The sequence below is a fragment of the Citrus clementina genome, unplaced genomic scaffold (assembly GCF_000493195.1).
Source record: "Citrus clementina cultivar Clemenules unplaced genomic scaffold, Citrus_clementina_v1.0 scaffold_2, whole genome shotgun sequence".
NCBI lineage: Eukaryota > Viridiplantae > Streptophyta > Magnoliopsida > Sapindales > Rutaceae > Citrus > Citrus x clementina.
Window position 1 is genome coordinate 23381824 of NW_006262688.1, and position 24064 is coordinate 23405887.

The 24064-nt window shown below is 31.0% G+C and overlaps 1 protein-coding gene across 2 annotated transcripts; it reads left to right on the top strand.

Moving 5' to 3' along the window:
• Positions 1–11010: 11010 nt before the first annotated feature.
• LOC112101119 (glycine-rich protein HC1-like) lies at positions 11011–12080 on the top strand. 2 transcript variants are annotated; one of them, XM_024191411.1, is made up of 3 exons: positions 11017–11157; positions 11341–11394; positions 11449–11818. In XM_024191411.1, the coding sequence occupies exons 1-3, from the start codon at positions 11046–11048 to the stop codon at positions 11562–11564; spliced, it is 282 nt and encodes a 93-aa protein (XP_024047179.1). In that variant the 5' UTR covers positions 11017–11045; the 3' UTR covers positions 11565–11818. The 2 variants fall into 2 exon arrangements, with proteins under 2 accessions (XP_024047178.1, XP_024047179.1); XM_024191410.1 differs by having other exon boundaries at positions 11011–11157; positions 11341–12080.
• Positions 12081–24064: the final 11984 nt, after the last annotated feature.

The window sequence follows — 24064 nt, forward strand, 5'->3', positions numbered from 1 at the left end:
AGCTTCTGTTTTTGCACGATTTGAGATACTTAAAGCACCCCAATTGTGATGCCTCTAATGAGTCCACACTTAGAAATGTTCTAGGAGTTCATAGGATTTGGAATCACCAAATTTCGTTTAGAAATGAGAGAGATAATGAAGAAACATGAATGATAGTTTATAATAATTCATTCCACCAAATAAAGCCACCATTATCTTTTAAATAATGACACCAAACATTATCATGAGCTAGACCCACCCAGTAAGCCATTCTTTATTGAATGTGATCTTAGCACTTCAATAATTTATTTAATCAAATTAATTTTAAATAAATAAATAGTTAAATTAATTAATTTTGTTTTTAATTAATTAAGCCCATTTTGATCAAATCAAATGGTTAATTGTGGGCTTCTTTTGTGACATGTTCTTATGGCTTTTCCTAATCCATATTAGGTCCAATAAAAGCCCAAAATTCTAAACCCAAAATTGATCTAGAAGTCCATAATCATTTATGAACCGAAACACGTCTAATATGACCATTTTACTTGCTCGATCTTGTACATAATGTTTAATTGAGGATTTATGAAATTTATTTTGTTCCATAAACTATTTATGAAACATCTAAATTTCAATCTCAAATCATAGTTTAGATATATATATTTATTCTTAATGAATTATAATATAATGGTGCGTTTACTTCATGGAATGAGAATGGGGTGAAATGTGAATGAGCTGGGAATGAGAATGAGAATGGGCATGAGCTGGAATGGGAATGAGGAATAAGAATAAAATTCTAATGTTTACTTGACAAAAATAAATGGGAATGAGAATGTGCTGGAATTCCATTGATGTGTTTACTTGGCAAAATAAATGGGAATGAGGAATGAGAATGAGAATGAGAATTAATTTACCAAAATATCCATAGTATTAAATAATGTAATTTTCATTAACTAAATACATGTATAAATATTATTATAAAAATGATATTAATTAAAAAATAAAATTAATAATAATAATAATAATAAATGTTAATAATGATAATATTAATAAAAATAAAAATAACAATAATTAATAATAACTAAAATAATAAAGTTATTATTAATAATAATAATGACATTTAAAATAATAAAATTAATAAATTTAATAATAATAATAATTAATAATAACTAAAATAATAAAGTTAATAAAATTTAATAATAATAATAATGACATTTAAAATAATAAAATTAATTGTGATTTGAACGAGGGTAATTAGGAAAATATGAAAAAATTAGAGGGATACAAAAGTAAACATGGGTTTCATTCTCATTCCTTTATTCTCATTCACAATCCCCCCATGGGAATGCAATTCTCATTACTTACTCCCAAATTGTGTGGGATCCACATAATTTATTCTCATTCCCAAATTACATTTTGCCAAGCAAACATGAGTTTCATTTTCATTCCCTAAACCCTCAAATAAATACACCATAAATACCGATTTTCCTAAAATTAGGAAATTTAACTTCTCATTTTCTAGTAACTCTTTTTTTCATTTCTATTAGGTGTGTGACATTTTAGGTTCTTTGTTAAAAGGTAATAGAACTATTTTAATGATAACTCTTTATTCATTGAATGATGGTAAACTCTTTAGTCATTAATTAGAACTTTTCTAATAACCTTAAGATGCATTGCTAATATGCTTTACTAATAATGATTTTAAGGTTTCTACAAGTTATGAGTGACACCTAGTAGTATTTTACAACCACCCAAATAACAAGAATTGCTGGATCTATGAAACATATTCCATTGTTTCTCTATGTCCTGGTCTCTTCATCATCCATGTCCAGAGAAAAGCATGGCTTATGGCTTAGTTTGTTAAACATTTATGCTTTATCTCAAAAATAAATCTAAATGAACTTGGTATGAAAAATATAATTTGAATTCCTTCAAATATATTTCACATTGGCCAAGGATTTTTCATACCAATTCATATTATCTTACAGGGACATTCTTTTTGTATATTACAAAGTGATGAATTCCATTTTGGCCATACATTTGTCTCCATACATAGCGAACCATGACAGCTATTGGTAGATCTCTTCATTGATTAGGAATCAATCCTTATGCTTTTCACATATTAGAGATGTCTATGTACAAGACATCTGTGATGCCTCATGTATCAAGACCATTATTAAACACAATGTCTATCATAATGTATAATAAGCCATTAACACTCAAAACCATATGGGTTATTATATTTGGTCAAGTTCAGTAAACTCGTTCTCGCAACAAGTACCTATATGTTTGACTTGATATCTCATGTTAATGATATGAAACTCACCATCTATTTTACTATCACATACCATAAATGAGTCATAACACATACTAGTGTTTATAGGAATTTATGATGTCCAATCATAAATCCACCACTAGGAACTATTTTAGAAGTATAGTACAAATGATACACATTTCATATTCTCGACAAACTCGAGAACGTGTTCCTTAACTATTTTACTTCTTGAACTATATTCATTAAATTAATTTATGAATGTTGATAACTTTACTATTTTATAAATATCAAAATGCTATTCAAATACAATAATTCCCTAAAAATAAACACCATTCAATTGGCCTTTAGGGCATATTACTAACAATGGTTTTAAGTGAAGAGGTTGCAGGTGCTACTAGAGGTTGTTGTTGATGCAAAGATATTTGTTTCACTAAATAAATGTTGCTTAAATTTATGCGTTATAAAGTACCTATTTGTAATGCTACATAAGAAGTATACATGAATGGATTTTAGAATTTTAATTATAGATATGCGGTTAGAAAAAAGTTTTAATCAATTATATCGTCTATAGATATTCGATATTAGAAAAATCAACTCCGCTCCGACATAATTTAATCGATGAACCAAATAAATCACGGACTCTCATAACTTAATTTTTTTAAGGTTTGGAGGATCCAAAGTGACATGTGACAATTATAGTATTTTGCCTTCAAAATTTATTTTTTTATTCTTCTCATGACATGTCATTATTTCTCTAATTTACCTTCAAAAAAACCTCTTTCACCACCGGCGACACTCTCAACTAGCCTAATTAAACACATGGCAGAACGAAATATTTTTTCCTTAACTTTTAGAGGCATAAGGCTACTGCAAATAGAAAATATATTTCATGATCAAACAACATGTAAAATTTGGGGTTTATGGAAAGAAAAACTTCAAATAACTATGTTGTTAGATTTCAGTATAATCATATATAATATTTTGACCTTTTTTTCCTCGATAATACTAGAAAAGGATGTTCAAATCCAATGGATTTTATTAAATTTAGGTCCAATAAATCACATATTAGATTTTATATTTTGGATACAATCCGATACAATTACTAACTTCAATCCAATATAATCCAACCCAATAAAAATTCGAATCCAATTTAATCTAATTTGATCAATTTGATTAAAATAAAAATTTATAAATAAAAATTTTCGATTGCTCTCCAGAGTTCTAAATACCGACAATTGAACAAAAAAAAATTTATTTCTTTAATATTTCATGATTCATGCGTTTTATTATTATCTAGTTGACAAAAAAATAAATTGAAATTTGAATATTGAAAGCAAACACTGGCTGTGGGTTATAATTTGTACTCTATATTATTATCATTATATATTTTAATCATACAAAATTAGATTTTTTAAAAAGAAAATTAGGTTCTTTTTAGTAAATTAAATGTAAAAGCGACATGTAGCTTTCTTAAAAAAATAAATAAAGAAAATAAGGATTAGTTGATTGGATTGATTTGTATTGGATTTTAATGCATAGATCCATAAACAATTTCAATAACATTGGATATTCCATTTTACAATTTAATCCAATCCAGTTAAAAAGTCAATCTGACGAAAATTCAATTGCTTTATGTTGTATCAATTGGTTTGATCGAATTGGGCTAGATCTTGAACACACTTAATAATAGAACTGCATTCACAACTTCTTGAAATATTTTTTTTCCCTCTTTCACATATTACTTGTTGGTTAAAAAATATTTTGCAGCAGAAATCATTGAATCACAACTCTTACAAAATATGTAAAATTATTGTACACTAGGTATCGTACATTTACCCTTTTGGAGTAGTAATTCAAGCACCCAAGACATAAACTAGTCACCAGCAATTTAATAGATCACAATTTGTCGGCAACAATCTTCCTTGGTTATGATTCAAGTGCGAACTAGTCACCAACAATTTAATAGATCAGAAGCCTAAATGAATTCTAAATCTACTCCACAAGAAGACTGGAACCAACCTCCATAATTGTACGCTATCTAAAATAGTATAAATATATTTCGCATCCATCGAGACCTCAAATAGTATAAAAATCGCAATCATGAAACTATAATTAACTGAAGATTATAATTGAAGTAAAATTAATGCTTATAAGATTTAATAAGTTTGGCAACCATTGCAAAGTTTAACAAAATCTCATTGTGATCTAGTTCAATTTAATTAAACTAAATTTGACACGACCCACCCCGACCTATATGTCGGATTTGAGGCGAATCGTGCGGACTAATAACTAAAACTTGTGGCGTAAATTTAATTCATGAAAATAATATGGCCTTTCCTATAAACACATAACAACCTCTGTGCCTTTTCTGAAACCATATATGAATTCAAAACTTGCATAAGTCATGTCTCATTGTACATATTGACAATAGAAATTTATTTAAATATAAAACATAAGCAACATAAACGTGCTCAAAATGCAAGACATGCAACAGTGTGTCTCGTGGCCCAACCTCAATTAATTAGAACTGATATGTACGAAATCCTGCGGAATCTTGGAAGGAAATGGGTAAATAGGAAAATAGTGAGCTTGCGGCTCAGTGAGTGGATGTAATTATATATAATAATAATAATAATAATAATAATAATAATAATAATAATAATAATAATAATATAGTGTACTAGTGCTTATGCATAATCATGTGACATAACTCCACATTGAATGTCATACATTAGCAAACATGGAATTCATACATACATACATCACAAACTGCACCAAATAGTACCTAGAGGAAATAACTCTCAATACTCGTCGGGTTCATCATCGAACGAGTAGAGCAGGGGAAAAACCTCTCAATACCTAGCAGAATTTAGCTACATCGCATGGGTAGAGTAACCTAACTCTCAATACGCATGCACAGAGTCTACGGGGAAGGGTACATATATGGCGACTGACAATCATATCTCATGACTCAATCAAACATATAATATGCGTACATGTAATCATAGCGTGATATTAAATCATATTATCAAACATAAATGCTTCACGGAATACATAAAAGTAATAATATCCACTCACAGATCATGTTTCACTCCGGGGTTCGTTGGGGCTGTTGTGGGTCTCTGGACTCTCAAGTTCCTCCTAAAATGCAGGGTTCGAAAATTAACTGTTAGAACTGATATAAAAACTTATACGTATCATGCAGACTGTAACATAATTACTTAAATTTCATAAATCTATTACCCACTGATCCAATGGATATAATTCTAACTATCCAATTCTATTTTCTGTATCTTTTCTTTTCAATTTCTCTCTTCCCCACTCTCGGCTTCTTCATTTTCCTCCGTTCTTTTCTTTTTTCTTGGTTTCTCTTCTTTTCTTCTCTCGGTCTTGCTTTCACTTCGAAAATGGAAGCACAAATGAGAGCTGCTTTCAATTATTTCAAATTATATATACATGGCCACTGACTCGCGAGTGAAGCATGCAGGTGAAATATCTACATGTCGCAAGCAAGGAGTGAAGCTGGCATGTGGAGAAGTGGTGAAGCAGGCAGCTGACTGTTGCTTTTGAAATCACCCACGTTTGGCTCTTTTTTTTTTTTTTTTTCCAAGCGGTGCATGACAAAATTAGTAAATTCATACATGATTAAGATAAATTATTCAACTTTATTTAATGAAAAAATAACTTGTAATTATATTTTTTGTAAATCTACATGATGATTATATAAATAAATATAGTATGATTAAATGAACTTTATTCAAATTATTAATACACCCAAGACATTCAATGCAAGAAAATAGGGTTTATGTTACCCCTCATGTGACCACAAAGTCGGCCTTAGCATATGTAGCTAACTTTGTGAACATTGGTAGCTCCCTTTATGTGATGGCAAGACTGCCGTCACATTTGTTACTAAATTTGTGCCATTAAAAAGTCATTTACTATTTTAATATTTATGTTTACTTAAAAACTAAACCCTAAATTATTTTCCCCAACAAGAAAACTTAGTCGATCAGTCCCAATCTCGCTTGGCTTGTGCCTGGCATCCAAAACCTTAGCTGGTCATCAGAAAATAGTGTGAAACACTAGCAATCTTCTTCTTCTTCTCTTTCTCAACTTTTCAGGTAAGCTTGTGATTACAGATATTGATCTTGAGTTTACAATTTTTACTGTAGCCTTTCTTGTGTAGTTCTGTCGGAAAATTTTTTTGTTCCTGTGTGTTGAAGCTCCTGTCATCCTGTTCCATTGGTGAGTTTGCTTACTCAAATTAAGATGGATTAGCTTTCATTTCAAATTTTATCAACTGAATATAGTTTTCATTTTAATGTTTAACAGTTAACATACAAATTAATTCAAAAGAAAAGCCAAACTTGTTTAAATTTACTTTAATTCTAATGTTTACAAGTAACTTAGATTTGGATTTTAGTAGGGATGACAATTTTTCCTGTTGGGATGGAATCTTGTGGGATCCTATTCCCTTTGGAACAAGATTACGACATATTTTTGTGCCAAAAGAATAAGGGACAAAAATGAGACATTTCTTTTTATTTCACTTACATAAATAGGATAGGACTGGGATTGATAAATCCTGTCACCATCCCATTGCCAATTTTGTTGAGTTGGTTTATTATTATATTATTTAATTATTAGATATTTTAACATGACTGAAGTTGGTTATTGTCTAAATCTATAGTTTTTAAAGCGCAAACCTTAATATTAATATGCAATGGAAGTAAATAGGCAATTAAAAGAATTAGCATGAAATTATATTCAAATGTGCATGTAATAAAAATAAAACTATTATTTGATTATTCTACTTTGTATTTATTCAAGATTTTTGCTATATTGAATTATGATGATCCTTAAAAGAAAAAGTCAGAATTTATTTATTTACATTGGGGATTGTTTAGGATAATGGGATACAACGAGATATTTAATGGGAAGGGACTAGGACAAATTTTTGTCCCAAAAAAATAAAGGGATGGGAATGAGACATCCCTAAGTTTATGTATACAACGGAAAAATCACTACATCCGGCCTGCCAAAACCTACTTGCCATGGGTAATTTTGTGGGTTGTGTGCAGGTTTGGTATTATAAATTGAAACTCGCACTAGGTTGTGGGAGGGTTTGGTGTAAGCCAAATATCCGACGGATACTTTCATCTTTTTTTTTTAATTAATTTTAATTGAAAAATATTTAAATCTAAAAATATATTTGTATAGTTATTATAATTTTACTTATTATAATTTTTATGGACTATTATTTTTTTAACTTAATGCATGGTTATTTCATTATTATAATTTTGTTCTTCGGATTAGTATTTAAAAAGTATTTTTCTTTAGAAAATCTTAATTTTACTCATTATTGTAGTAATCGTGTTGGATGAATGCTGATGGCGGTGAATGAAATGAAGATCTTCTATTAGAGCTTGTGTTGAATAATAATATGAAATGATAATTGTTATTTTTTAGATACTAATTTGTGACTTTTCATTTACATTGATTAAATTTAGAATTGAATATATTATGTGAAATTTTAAGTTATTACTAAAAATTTATATATTGAACATTTATGATTTTAAATGTAGAAATCCACAAACAATCTACCCGGTGTTATTGTGGATTTGGTAATTATCAAAACCTGGAGCGTGTGGGTTTTCTTAAAAAAATAAAACCCACAGCAAGTTACGGGCAGGTTTAGTAATTTAAATTTTGTATGGGTGTAGATTTAATAATAACAAACCCACTGCGAGCTGTGTCCATGTCATCCCCAACTCTTCTTAGTATTTAGTCCAAAGTTATGATTGAACTTGAAATATGACTACCGCCGTAGCTAACAAGTAACAATGTAGCACTGGAAAGTCAAACACGACGCGACACTGTCAAAATGTTAGAAAATTCTTGGCACTAAAGCCACCACAAATAGAGATATAAGAAAACACAAATAATTTTATTTTTCTTCCTAAAAAAAACTATGGGCTTTCGGATTTTTCTTTTTTTAGTGGCTATGATTCTTCCTATCTCTTCAGGGTTCGCAGTTAGAGACCCGACTGAGATTTCCACTAACAAGCAAAATTGTGAGCTTATTAATTAATTAACCATTTATATTCTTATGAATATATATATATATATATATATATATAATCCATCTCCAGCATAGGTATCTATATTTTTTAATTAATTATTGATAACTAATTTATTAACCATATAAGCAAAATTGTGTGTTTCTAAAAAGGAAAAGTTCGATTGATTTTTTTTCTCCTTCTAAAGCCAGGTATCTGAGTGAGCTAAGAAAGTCCACAAGGACCACGACGGATGCAAACTGGTCTTTGAATCATATAAACCCAAATGTATTTTGAAACAAGTGTCTTCATCATCCTTGCCAGTTCGATAACATGATTATCCTGAAAGATATTTCAATCGAATTTAAATCTTTGAAGCCGTTTGCATCGGCTGTTGCACAGATTTTCGTTCAATAATCCAGGGGACTTTCACCTCATCATGGGTTCAGGTTGTGAAAGATGCATTTAGGTTCTGTTTGATATTAAGATTAGGTAATTGTAGGTTATGTTTGTTTTTCTGTTTGAAATTTAAATAGATTTATCTTTTTGTCTGAGAAATGAATATATTTAAGTTAATCTGAATTTTAAATAGACTTGAATGTCCAAATTTGAATGTTATGTTTGTTTTTTTTTTTTGTCTGAACTTTTGAAAATAAATAACAAGTTGATTTTTTTTTCAACATAAAAAATTTGATATGAAGTGATTTTACATTGGACCCATAAAAATTTTATTGTTAAATAAATAATAAACATCTCAAAAAATATAATTAATATAATATTTTGTTACAATATACATTATGTTCAAATGAATACAACCTTGCTATATTCTAAACTATAGAGTAGATTGACCAATTTTTGTTGCACTTTATGATGTTTTATATGAAAAATACCCATAAAAGTTTACAAAAGTAAATAACGTAAACTTGAAGAAAATAAGAAGATAAAAATAAAAATATCTCAAACTATATTTTCACAAGTTATAGAGATGAATAATAATTTTGACTAGTAAGTGTAATTTAGGTAAAGATGAAAATCAAAGATATTTTGGAAAATATGTTGTAATGATGTCACCAGACTTTTTAGATTAAGTAAAAAGTTAAAAAATTTGACCTAATAGTTTGATAAAAGTAAAACAATTTGGCCTAATACTTTGATAACTTAATGACTAAAAATTTTCATTAAGTTAATAAAATAAATAAACTTAATGACATAAGTGGTTCAAATCAAGTCAATTAAATCATTCAAGTTAGAAAAACAAACGCTCCTTTAGTTTAAAAGTTATAGTGTTAAAGTATTTGATAAACAATAGCTGCTGTAATATAAAATCTATGTTAATTTGATCAACCACTTTTATAATAAAAAAATTTATAATATCTTTATTAATTGTGTCAAAATCATGATTTAAAAGTTACATTTATTATACATTATTAATTTTTATTTTAATTATAAATTTTTTCCAACAACTTTAGTTTAAAAAGTACAACATATCAGTACCAAACCAACCTTAATTTAACAAGGGCAGAAAGGATGGATTAAAAGCTATCTAACATAGGTTATCGGAGACTAATTAACGGCTTGGATTGAATATTGACTTCGAAGTCGTTCCTGATTATAATGAGTTTTTGCCGTAGCTAACGGGTAACGAATCATCTGTATGTGTACTAATGATAATGAGTTTTTGTCGTAGCTAACAGGCAACGAGTGGTATCATGGTCCAGCCGCGTCTAGCAAAGATTGATACGTTCACATGCGACATGAAAGCAGACTCTTTTTTCGTAATTATCACGTCCGGTGACTCCGGTCAATGCACACACTACTAGTCAATGCACACACTAGTACACTACTCTAGAAGGTGGTTGTGTATTTTAACTACAAAATATTGAAATATTGTAATATGTTTAATTATAATAATTTATATTGTAATATTACAATTTATAATTTTTTATTAATATGATCCAAAAATGTTTGTATTATTTATTATACCTATCAACGTCAATGATATTAATTAAGCATAATTTAGTTAAATTTTTATTTTTATTAAATTTATTTCCAATTTTGCATTACAATTATTTAACAATTTTATAATTTAATCAAAATTTAACTAAATATTTTGATTTTTAATTAAAGTATAAATATGAAAGCATAAAATAATAAATATTATAATTTAATGTAAAAAATGAACTATAAATGAATTTTTTTCCTCTCCCGAATATCATAATATATTTTTACAAATTTTTCTAAAATTTACTTTTACTTTATAACGGTTTCTTATTGATGTCTATTCATTTTATAAAATCTTAGATACAAGACCTAGGATAGTATTTTAAAACTTTTTGATAAAATTTGTGTATCAGTCCAGAATAATAGTTCAACATGACAAATATAAACGTTTTTCAATAATCAATGATCCAAATATATTTTCTGGTATGTGATCCAAGTATTTGAGGTTAATTTTTAATACACCATTATAATTATGTCTGGTGTGATAGTGTTTTTTTTTTCTAAGTGAAAAAAAAAAATTATTGTCGCATTTCTATTTTTGGGAGTTGATGAATAGGTAATAGAACCGGTCAATAATGGCAACGAAGTGGGTCAAAAGTTAAAAAATTGTCGTCAACTACTCGGACCGCTTGCTAGCTCCCTAAACCGTCTATAAATAAAGATAACCGAACACACTAAGTTTATCATATCCTTCTTCGAAAAATAATCTTATATTGATACAGTAAGAAAAAATGGGCTCTAAAATTTTCCTTGTTTTAGGTCTTTTGGTGGCTATTGTTTTCATATCTTCGGAGGTGGCAGCTAGAGACCTCGCTGAGACTTCCATTGAGCACAAGAAAAATGGTAAGGTTAATTAATTATATATTTAGGAGTATCTATCTGTTATTTGCATGAATTTTTCTTGTAACAGATAAAACCCTTACAAGTTATTAGCCATGAAAGTGGGTGTCCAAAAGTATACTAAAGGCAGCCCTTTACATGTATAGCCATATAAATAACACTTTGTTGTAAAATATTAATTTGCAGCTGAGAAGGCCACTGGGAGAAATGGAGTAAGCGGTGCTAAGTACGGTGGCTATGGTGATCCTCCTGGCGGCGGTGGTTATGGTGATCCTCCTGGCGGCGGCGGCTATGGTGATCCTCCTGGCGGCGGTGGCTATGGTAATCCTCGAGGTGGGGGTGTCTATCGTAACCCTCGTGGTGGGGGCGTCTACCCTCCTGGCGGCCGGTATTGTCCCAACGGTTGCTGAGTACCAGTGGTTACAACGGAAGAGGCTGGAGTTTGTGCTACTCTTTAATTTACTGGAGAGACAGGTGAAGCGAATTGAAGAGTGAAGCCAAGCCTCACAACTGATTGTGCACCATATACATGCTGAAATAAATCCGAACTTTATGCCCTTAATCTTATATTTCCAAATAAACACATATTTTAGGTAATTTCAAAATTTACCATGATCACCCATGAATCCGAACTTGGAAGCTTGTTATGGAGTTTTAACCGAGTTGTTACAACTTTGATCTAGCTTCTGAATTCCGCTTCCTTTACTTTAGCTCAAGCTTCGGCTTTTCTCAACAATTTACTGTGCACACACAGGAGAGAAGAGGGAGAGAGAGAGGTGCACTGCACTCATGCCACATATTTGTGAACAGTAAACTTCCAATAGGCTGAAGTTACTTAAATATAGTGGTTGAGCGCAGGGACCCCTCATGTGTTAGTACAAAATTGCCCATCTCATTATGAGCTAAAATAACACAATTAAGGATTATACTTGTCCATAATATACTACTGTATAGGGTATGTCAAAATCAGACTCATTAACACAATATTTGATTACTTAATAAATGAGTTTGTCAAAATTGCTCCATAATATTTGACATTAGTCATGTATCAATTCGGTAAAATATAGAAAATAATTAGAATGATTTATGCCAGTCCACAAAATGTGAGAAATAAATCTAACAATCTCCCACTTGGACGGCAGAAATCACTCTAATGATAAAGTTAAAATAAAATAATATTTTAAAAACAACCGAATTAATCAATATGTGACTATAACAAAAGGTCAAATGCAAGCAATCACCCAAAATATAAATAAGTCCAAAATGTACCATAAATATCAAGTCATATGTGCACCAATAGGATGCTCCACATAACAAGACACCTATAAACACGTGACTATGCAGTAGTATACAAGTATAATTATGGAAATAACATGACAATGTGATCAACATGCTCATTTCCACAAAGTCCACATGTCTAGTAAAATGAGACCAAAAAAAAAAAATGTCTCCTAGACCATCGCTTCTTCATAACCATAATAAGACTCTAGCAAAATGTCTCGAGAAGCGAGCTTCCATTTTCATCATAATGATACTACTAATACCAAGATGTTTCACGGAAGCCGTGCTTTCTTATAATCATAATGAGATTGAATCAAAATGTCTCAAGAAAGCACACTGAAGCTAAGCCATAATGCTTCAGTCTTTAATGTCCATATTGAGACCGAGTAAAATGTCTCGGACCATGATATCCTCATTATATACATAATGCCATACGCAACTAAATGTGTACACAATATACGGAATATCAATATCACATAACAATATGCATGCATAATAACAAAACGAGTAATAAATAATCTCATTTAAGTTGCAACTCATAAAATAAACCAGAACTCCCACTAACTCAGCATATATAAGTGGATTCTAATAATCCCATATGCGTCACATGCTCCCTAAATACTTTTGGAGCTAAAGATTTAGTAAGTGGATCGGCTAACATGAGTTCTGTAGGTATATACTCTACTGATATATAAGATAGAGTAATTTTCTCTCTCACAAACAAGTATTTAACATCAATGTGCTTGGAACGTGAGGAACTCCCTGTATTGTGAGAAAAAGAAACAGCTGCAGAATTATCACAGTATATTTTTAACGACCTCGGTACAGCCAATATAAAATCTAGCCCTGCGATAAAATTCTGCATCCATAAAGCTTGACGTGTAGCCTCAAAACATGCTACATATTTTGCCTCCATTGTTGAAGAAGCTATAAGTGTCTGCTTGGCATTTTTCCATGATATAGCTCCTCCCGCCAACATAAAAATGTAACCAGATGTGGATTTCTTATCTTCCAAACACCCTGCAAAATCAACATCAGAATACCCAACTATATTCAAATAGTCAGATTGCTGATATGTCAATACAAAATCTTTAGTGGCTTGCAAATATCTGAGTACTTTCTTTGCAGCCTTCCAGTGTTCATATCCAGGATTGCTCAGGTATCTCCCAAGTACTCCCACTGGAAAAGCAATATCAGGGCGAGTATAGACTTGAGCATACATCAAGCTACCCACAACTGATGCATACAGGACTGTTTGCATTCTAGCTTTGTCTACATCATTATCGGGACATTGAGACTTGGAAAGTTTGTCACCTTTTGAAATTGGGGCTTTCCAAGGAGCACAAGACTGTAAATTGAACCTTTTCAAAATACGATCAATGTAGGTCTTTTAAGACAATTCTAGAACTCCTCTAGATCTGTCACGAAGAATCTCTATCCCTAATACATAATGGGCTTCACCGAGATCCTTCATATCAAAGCTGTATGACAACATTTGTTTTGTCTTAAGTAAAAAATTAATGTCATTAGCAGCGAGCAATATATCATCCACATAAAGCACCAAAATGATATACTTGCTCCCACTGACCCTCAAGTATATACATTGATCAATAATATTCTCTTGGAACCCATAAGAGGTGACAATATCGTGAAATTTCAAATACCACTGTCTGAATGCCTGTTTAAGTCCATAAATGGACCTTTTAAGTTTACACACCATGTTTTGTTTACCAGTCTCAACAAAACCATCAGGTTGCACCATGTACACATCTTCAGACAAGCTCCCATTAAGAAAAACTATCTTCATATCCATCTGATGCAATTCTAAATTGAAATGAGCCACCAATGCCATAATAATACGAAAAGAGTCTTTAGTAGAGACGGGAGAATAGGTTTATGTGTAATCAATGCCTTCTCTTTGACTGAAACCCCTTAGCCACAAGCTTGGCCTTGTATCTCTCTACCTGACCACTGACATCTCTCTTAGTTTTGAAAACCCATTTGTAACCAATTGGTCTACATCTATCTGACAACTTAACTAAATCCTAAACCCCATTGTGGTATATAGATGCCATCTCATCATGCATTGCATGTGTCCAAGATGAGGATTCTGAACAACTGATGGCCTCTTGAAAGGTAATAGGATCAGATGATGAGTCAGCATCAAAATCATGTTCATGCAAGTAAACAACATAATCATCAGGAATTGCAGGTCTCCTGGTCCTCTCTGATCTCCTCAATTGCACATCAGTAACATCATCCTCTACAGTCATAGGCTCTATATCATGATGAGGTTTAGGATCAACAGAAGAAACATCAATATGTGATAATCCAATCGCAGAATTCGAAAAAGATGGAATAGGCAAAATCACGTGTTTTTCTCTCAATGTAAGATTGCTGGGCTCAGAACTCCCACCATTGTGATCATCTTTAAACTAAAAGGCACGATCAGACTCAATGATTCTAGTAGTGTGGGAAGGACAATAAAATCTAGAACCCCATGAGCCTATACAATAGCTAATAAAATGACCACTAATGGTTTTCAGATCAAGTTTCCTTGATTGTGGATTATAAGGCCTCACTTTTGCTCTGCATCCCCAGACATGGAAATGACGAAGTCTCGGTCTCTTCCCTGACCACAACTCATAAGGAGTTTTGGGCATCGACTTACTAGGTACCTGATTCAAAATGTAAGGTGCAGTTTTTAAGGCTTCACCCCACAGAAAATCTGGTAAAGTGGAGTTACTAAGTATACACCGCACCATGTCAAGAAGGTTACGATTTCTTCTTTCTGCAATTCCATTCTGTTTAGGAGTCCCGGGCATTGTATATTGGGCTTCTATTCCACATCCTAAAGAAATTGAGCAAAAGGTCTAGGATTACGCCTAGTTTCATCATATCGCCCATAGTACTCACCACCTCTGTCTGATCTTACTGCTTTAATTTTCTTACCCTTTTGGAGCTCAACATTAGCCTTAAAAGATTGAAACGCAGACAGAGATTCAGGCTTTTCAGTAAGAAGTTCAACGTGACCATAACGAGAAAAGTCATCGATGAACGTGATAAAGTACTTATAACCTCCAATAGCAATATGAGTAAATGGCCCACAGATGTCTGTATGTACCAACTCTCAACACTTGTTGACTCCTTCGAGTTCTCTATTTTCTGGTTTTGGCAGTAAGTTTGCCTTTGATACAATCAATACAAGTGCCAAAATCAGAGAAATCTAAATTATGAAGAATGTCATCTTTAATGAGCCTTTCCATTCTCTGTTTAGAAATGTGACCTAACCGTTTATGCCACAACATAGAGAAATTTTCATCAACCCTAGGACGATTAGAGCTAACAACATTCATAACATGCGCATTGGATGATGATTTAACAGCATGGGGAAATAAATCAATCATATATAAGCCATCATATAGAGTGTCAGAACCAACTAACTTTGAATTGCGGAATAAGTAAACTTTTCTATCACCAAAATGAAAAGTATAGCCACATCTATCCAAAATAGATACAGATATCAAGTTTCTCCTAAAAGAAGGAATATAAGTTGTATCTAACAGATCCAAAAAATAGCTTGTGGCTAGATGTAGTCTGACAACTCCTATGCTTTCAACTTTGGCTGTCACTTTATTGCCCATATGAACTATCAACTCTCCTTCATTGGGCTCCCTCCTGCTTCTGAATTCCTGTGAGGAATTCGTTATATTAATGGTTGCACCAGTATCCAACCACCAAGTATCAGAAGGAACATCAACTAGATTAGATTCAAAGCCTACAAAAGCTACATGAATACTTTTCTTTTCCAACCATGCTTTGAATCCGCTGTATTCAGCTCTCTTGTGCCCAAGTTTCTTACAAAAGTGGCACTTTCCTTTAAAGCTCTCAGAAGTGGAACCAAAAGTGGTGGAAGAATTACCACGTGAAGTTTTCTTTCTAAACTTTTTCTTCTTGAAAAACTTATTGTTGCCCTTTAAAGAGCCTTTCTTCACACTTCCACTCTCTTGAGTAGTTGCCATCATGACAGTGTGAGATTTCCCCTTCTTCAATGATTTCTCTTCTTGAACCACATAAGCAGTCAACTCAGTGATATTCCGAGTGTCTCTCTGAGTATTATATTGGCTTCTCAGATTGCCAAATTATGGTGGAAGGGATTCAAAGATTTGGAAGATCAGGTAGTCATCAGGCAAATTGACATCCATGTCCTTTAGCTTCTTATGGTAACTGATCATCTTAAGGATGTGCTCTCTCACCCTAGAAACACCATCATATTGGGCATTAGCAAGCAGCCTCAGACAATTACCCTTTTCTGCCTTATCTACCTTCTTGAAAGTTCTTCTAACAGCTGCCAAGTAATTTTTGGCCTTATCACATGTAGGGATGCTATCTCTAGTTGTTCTATCAATGATGTATTTGATTGTATCCAGACACAGTTTATTAGATTCATCCCAAGCTGCCCATTCTACTTTTTCAGTAGTAGTGCTCTTATCAGTGGGCTTGACTGGTTCATCAACTCTTAATGCCAAGTCTTTGTTCAACGTAGATAGATAAAACAAAATGGACTCATGCCAGTCCTCAAAATTTGTCCCAGTTAAATTCTTGAGGGAGGCAACTTGGAGAAATGAGAGAATATCTAGAGCTGAGAAATTGATAACAAAAATTATCAATCATGCAAAAACAAAATCATGCTATAATCAATTACTCATCATTCTAAGTTTCTCCAATAGCAACACAATATGTTAGGCATCCTTGAACAATATAGGATATATGTTAGGCATCCTTTAACAATATAGGAGTGCAATAACCAAAAGATAAAGCAGGCAAGTTGAATATAACACCAACATTGACCCATTACTGATAGGGTAATCAAGCCACTCAGTAGAAAATACTCAACAAATCTCTTTATCTACCCAAGTATCCTACCAAGTAGTGATTTGCCGACAGGGTAGTATCATCACCCGTATGGATCTTGGTAATAACAATAACAATCCATCGCAAAATTCATAATCAATAATTATAAATGGACAATCAATTGCAAAACACCAAATAATTTATCATGATTGGTCCTACAATAAGCAGATACACAATCACTCTAAATTGTAGTTTTGCATCATATATATATTTCATACATTAACAAAATTGAGGCTAAATAAACTTTATTAAACACAATTAAAGTTTCTACCAAGATATTAAATCAAATAAAATATCTACATGCCTCAATGAAATATATGAATGTTATGCCCATAACATCCAACAATGATGGATTATTTTAAATTTAAAATTCTGAAAAATCGCCAAAATTGTAAGGATTTTGGACTAAAATGAAGCATTTTCAGAATTATATTTACTGTTTTAAATATTAAAATTTTTGGCCCAAACTGTAAATAAAATAAAATAAAATAGTGGGCCATAATATAATATACCAAAATTAAAGGGACCAAATGATATTTACTCATTTTGACAATTTTGCAAATATGTTGGGCCATAATGACATTGCACAAAGTTTAGGGATCTAAACGAAATTATCTCAAAATGTCATCTTCAACCTCGGGATGTTTCAACAGTGTAGCTACAATAAGCTACAATAACCTCATTCATACCATCCCAATTTTGGCCACCAAAAATTACGAAAAAATTATATCTTTACTCCAAAATCATCATTCATGCATTATTTAACAACTATTTGCTCAAATATGCCCAAATTCGAAAAATTCGCAATTAAAGGAAAAATTCCATGAGTGAGATTTCACCAACAAATCAACTATGGTTTACAAGGAAATGCATAACCATGGGCTCTAATACCAATTGCTGAAATAAATACGAACTTTATGGCCTTAATCTTGCATTTCCATATAAACACATATTTTCGATAATTTCAAAATTTACCATGATCACCCATGAATTCGAACTTGGAAGCTTGTTATGGAGCTTTAACTGAGTTGCTACAGCTTTGATCTAGCTTCTGAATTCCGCTTCCTTTACTTCAGCTCAAGATTTGACTTTTCTCAACAATTTACTGTGCACACACGGGAGAGAAGAGGGAGAGAGAGAGGTGCACCGCACTCATGCCACAGATTTGTGAACAGTAAACTTTCAATGGGTTGAAGTTACTTAAATACAGTGGTTGAGCGCAAGGACCCCTCATGTGTTAGTATAAAATTGTCCATCCCATTACGAGCTAAAATAACACAATTAAGGATTACATTTGTCCATAATATACTACTGTATAAGGTATGTCAAAATCATACTAATTAACACAATATTTGATCACTTAATAAATGAGTCTGTCAAAATTGCTTCATAATATTTGACATTAGTCACGTATTAATTTGGTAAAATATAGAAAACAATTAGAATAATTTATGCCAGTTCACAAAATGTGAGAAATAAATCTAACAATACATACATACATACATACATACATAGGAGGCTGTTCCAATCTGGGAGTCCCGGATTGGAACAACATCTGGGACGAAATTTGGGGCTGTTGGATTCAAGTCCAACGGCCCCAAATTCCTTCTTTTAATTTTTTTTGAGTTGGCTGCCACAGGTGGCCTTTGGATTCAAATCCAAAGGCCACTAGCCTTCCTCCCGGACGTTGTTCCAATCCGGAACCTCTCTCTCTCTATATATATATATATCTAAATAAATAAATGATGTTGTATGCGTTGTAATAAGTTACTTACTTCTAATGATGCTTCATGTAAGAACTATATACACGTATATGAAAGCAAGAATAAATTAAATGAGTGGAGTCTTATTTTTGTTTAAATATTCGGAAAATTCTATCAAACTCCTCCACACTCTGATGTCATGATCATTTACTGTACAAATCAGTGGCAGACTCATAGATTTTATCTAGGAGGGCTTAATAAATTATAATTAATAAAAATATTCGACCAAAAATACTAGGTGCCAAGTATTCAACTTCATTGAATTAATGATTTTGAACATATTTATGACTAACCTTGACTAATCTTGACTCATTTTCAATTTTAGAAAAGTTACATATTCTAATAACTTCATTGTCAACTCAATAATTTGAAATTTCATTGTTTTCAAACAATGACTTAAATTACTATAATTATGGGAGTCAAACATATAAAACTTACTATAAATAGTAAGAAATCTAGTTGATCAAAGAATTCTAACTCAATTGAACCTATTTAGTTCATATAAGAAAATCTTAATATTTTCTTTATTTTTTATCTGAACGTGAGAAAGAGACCATGTATATTTATTTTTGAAAGGGTGTTGAAATTGGTTGAATAATTAAGAATTTAAAAACCGGTGACCTTGGACTTGATATTTTTGAAAATTATATCAATCAATTAAATCATGACTTAGGAACCACTTTCAAGTCCAGAACATGTATACGACAAACTAAGAAATGGACCAAACATACAACATATTTTAAAGAAAAATTTGTAAGTCAAAAAAGGACTTTAAATTTCTAAATGGACCATATACAATATATTTAAATAAATTTTAAAGCCCAACATGGGCTGTTTGTCGAAAAATTCAAAATTGGAATTCAAATACACATGCATGCATTCAACTTTGGAGAGATAAATTTGAAGACAAATTCCTAGCATGCAAATTTCAAGCACACCAATGTTGAGCTAGCATGATCTCTTCACGAAAAATTACACCAAAGCCATTAAAATTGAAAATGGCCAATGTTTTTTTTTTTTTCATCCATTCATATTGTAAGCTTTGCCTATAAATAGAGGAGTAGAATGCATTTGTAAAGCATCCCAATTTGGGAGAAGTAGAGAGCAATTGCAAGTGAGCTCTTTGAGAGAATTTGAAAGAGCTTCCACTTGAGTGTTCTAGTGAGGTTTCTTTTTGGTGTATTGGGTATTGAGTTTTTGAGAGTTTTTCACTTTTGTAAATTTCCATTATTAATAAAATTATCTTCCAGTCTTTACCCGTGGGACATAGACATTACGTCGAGCCACGTAAATTATTGTGTTTTTTTTCTTTACATTTATTTACACCACATTTATATTTCTCCAGAAGTTATAGGCAGGGCTGGCTTTAGAGTGTTTGTGGCCTTAGGCGAAATTTTTTTATGAGGCCTCTATTTGTTTTGTAATTTCAATACTAAAAGAAATTTAAAAAAAAAGTTCAAAATTTATTCCATTTTTAATTCTTGAATTTTAAAAATAAAACCTAAAAAAACAGTTAAGAAGATATCTTTTTATTCCATTCAAACTATTACAAAATAAACAAACAAATAAATAAGAATAATATTATTTTCAAATCGGATATTTAGAATGATAAAACATAAAAAGTTGAGATGATGAATTAATGATCAGATAATAGAAATGGACTTTGTATTTCTATAAACTGATTATTTTTAAATGAACCAATGAATATAATAATTTTCTTTGTAGAGAAGAGAGGAAGAAATTTTTTCATTTACTGATTTTTGAGATTACAAAGTTTTTAATACAAAGTAAAAGAAATACTAAAAGTCAAAGATTCTAATATTAAATAATTAATTTTTTAGAGGAAATTGAAAAGATGAATAATTTAATTTTTTTGGAAAGACTAATAATAAATGAATTAATGGTTAAATAATATTATTAGTTATATCTCTTTAACATTAATGTTATCAAATATAGATTTCTCATAAAAAATAATTCTTAATGGTAGGATAATTAATAAATTAGAGAGATGTTAATAAGCTTTTTGATTTCCTAAAATACGTAATTTAAAAAAAGAATTATTAGAAAAAAAATAAAAAAATGAGGCCTTCACATAATATAAGGCTTTACGCGACTGCCTTATTCGCCTATACCTAAAGCCACTCCTGATTATAGTCATTGTAATATTTGGTAATTGCTCAACATCACGCTTCCGCAACACAATTAAGTTCTCCCATAATATGAATCTTATACATCTTACATATCCACTCCAGTTAAATGTTAAATGGGTAGATTTAAGATAGTTTTAAAAATCTCGATAGGCAAAAAGCACCAAGGGAAAATAAAACAGTTATAATTAATGAACGTTACATATCATTAATTAATTTATCATCTAGTAATCTATGATCACTAAATTAAGTTATGAATAAAGAAAATAAAAGAGTAATACTACTACCCTAAAAATCTATCTCATATCATTAGGAGAAATTTTTTTTTATGTGGGCACTACTTGCCGTCATATAAGATCTTTTGTGATGACTTTGTGATGGCAAAGAGGGGTTACATATGAGAGCGTTGCAAATGCTTCCTAACCATATTTCTCACACTGCAAAGTATATTTTGTAACCCCTATTTAGCCATTACAAAAACGTTACGACAGCTTAATGCCGTCATAAACTCACAATTAAAAATTCGAGCTCATAGAATGTACAAATCCAATCATGCGAAATATCAACAAGATAAGGATATACTAAGGAAAACATATAACCTATCGTGTATTCATTGCAATATTAAATGACAAATGACTCATCATTTTTTAGAAAGAATATAAATTAAGCATTAATTCTCAAAACTATGGTTCAATAAGAACACTTTACATTTCAATACTAACAAAGAATAGCCAATCTTATGGTATATTGAACGTAGGTTTTTATCCTTACTAGCCAAAGTTTCGAAACCTGTTTGTAAAAGGCTGCACATTACAAGTTAGTCATTGGAAAAGGACAGGGTTGCAGAGAGGGGAAAAAAGAACACATAATATGTATAACTTATACAAGGTGAAAAATAAATGTATTTTAATAGTCACCAAAAAAATTTTCTTTGGAGATTATCTATCTTACTAAAACTATAAATTACGATAAAAATGACATAAGATTAGAACAGATACAAAAAGAAGTTAACACTCTATTGAATGGACTTAAATAGAAACAAGAACCTGGCAAGTAAGTAATAAATTAATTAAAAAACTCCATTATTTCTATTTCAGAAAATTAGTAAATTATTTATCATCAAATGAGCAAATAATTTATTAAGAAATACCTTTTTTACCAAGGTGCGATAGATCTAGATTTGATAGAGTTGTCTCCTTGGTCTCCTCTTTGCCTCTTTCTCTACATGAAAGTCTCTAGTTGCTCGGAATTCACTCCACTCTCGGAATTCACTCCACTCTTGTATACCTTCAAGAGATTGAAATACTACACAAAAGTATCCATTAGATTTTGGAGACAGTAATTAATAACAAAAACTTTATTTAACCATAATCATTCTCCAAATAAGAAATTTAACTTGTACCATTGAACAAGGCAGAAAATTGAACTTCACAATTACAATAATCAAAGGAGAAACAATAGAGCATGATCAATATTTTACAAAGTAACAACTATTACAGAACTTTATAAAAAATTCCATTTTCGCATCATTGAGCTAATCACAATAGAGCAACATAAACTCAATTCCTTTCGGTAATTATATGAAATAATCGAAATATGTTCTCAAAAATATTTAACAAATCATGTAACACAAAACATCCTAGAGTATACGGATATTATGATTTTTTCACCTAAGTTTTGTGGCACATAAACTCAGTATCAAGATTTGGTGAAAATTGCATTTTATCACTAAACGTTTATGCTGTTATCACTTTACTACCATTCCGTTAAAAATAAGTTAATATTTAATGGAATATAAGTTCAAAGTTGATTTTGTCCTTGGAGCATAAAAGACAATTTTTCTTTTTGAAAATAAAGAAATTACAAAAGAGAAATTTATCATTTGTCCACTGAAAATTTTCTGACATATCAATTCAGTACCAAGATTTCCTGAAAACTATATTTTACTACCTAATATTTAAAATGTTATCACTTTACTACCAAAATATTAAAAATAACTAAATATTTAACCCAAAGTATAAAAGACGATTTTGTCATTTGAAAAGAAAGAAATTACAACACACAAAAATTATCTTAGAAAAGTAGTCGTTATATTTAAAAATTGACTTTTCTTTTTTTAATTATATGAACATGCTGCTATGCATTTAAATATCAACATTTCAAGTAATACAAGCCAAACACTTTAGTTTTGATAATATCATTCAACACCGGCAGCCCTTAGCCATTTCAAATACTACAATGACAAGCCAAATATTCTATATTTAACACTTCATCATTCAACTATCCTGATAACATTTTGGCTTCAACATAAAATTCCTTAAACGCCGTCATGACATTAGTAAATTTTTAATTGTGTTAATATTTTGTGGTAAAATGATAATTGCTTAAACATTAGATCGTAAAATATGGGTTTCAAGAAACTTTAGTACTGAATTGATACGTCAGAAAACTTCTGGTGGACAAATGATAATATCTCTTTCACAATTGAATGGAGCGTTTTGCCTTTAACGTGAAATTCCTTAAATGTCTTTATGACATCAACAAATGTTTAACTGCATTAATGGAATAATGGTAAAGTGAAAACAATGTAAATGTTTAATGGTGAAATGCAATTTTCACTAAACCTTACTACTGACTTGATGTGTCAAAAAAACTTAGGTGAGAAAATTATAATATTCCTAAAATTTATATTATTTTTCTCTTTTAAATTTTTTGGTAGAAATTTGAAATAGGTGATAACCATAAAAGAGAAAAAACAAATGATGAATCACTAGCCTAGCCTCATTATCTAGAGAGATGTAATGA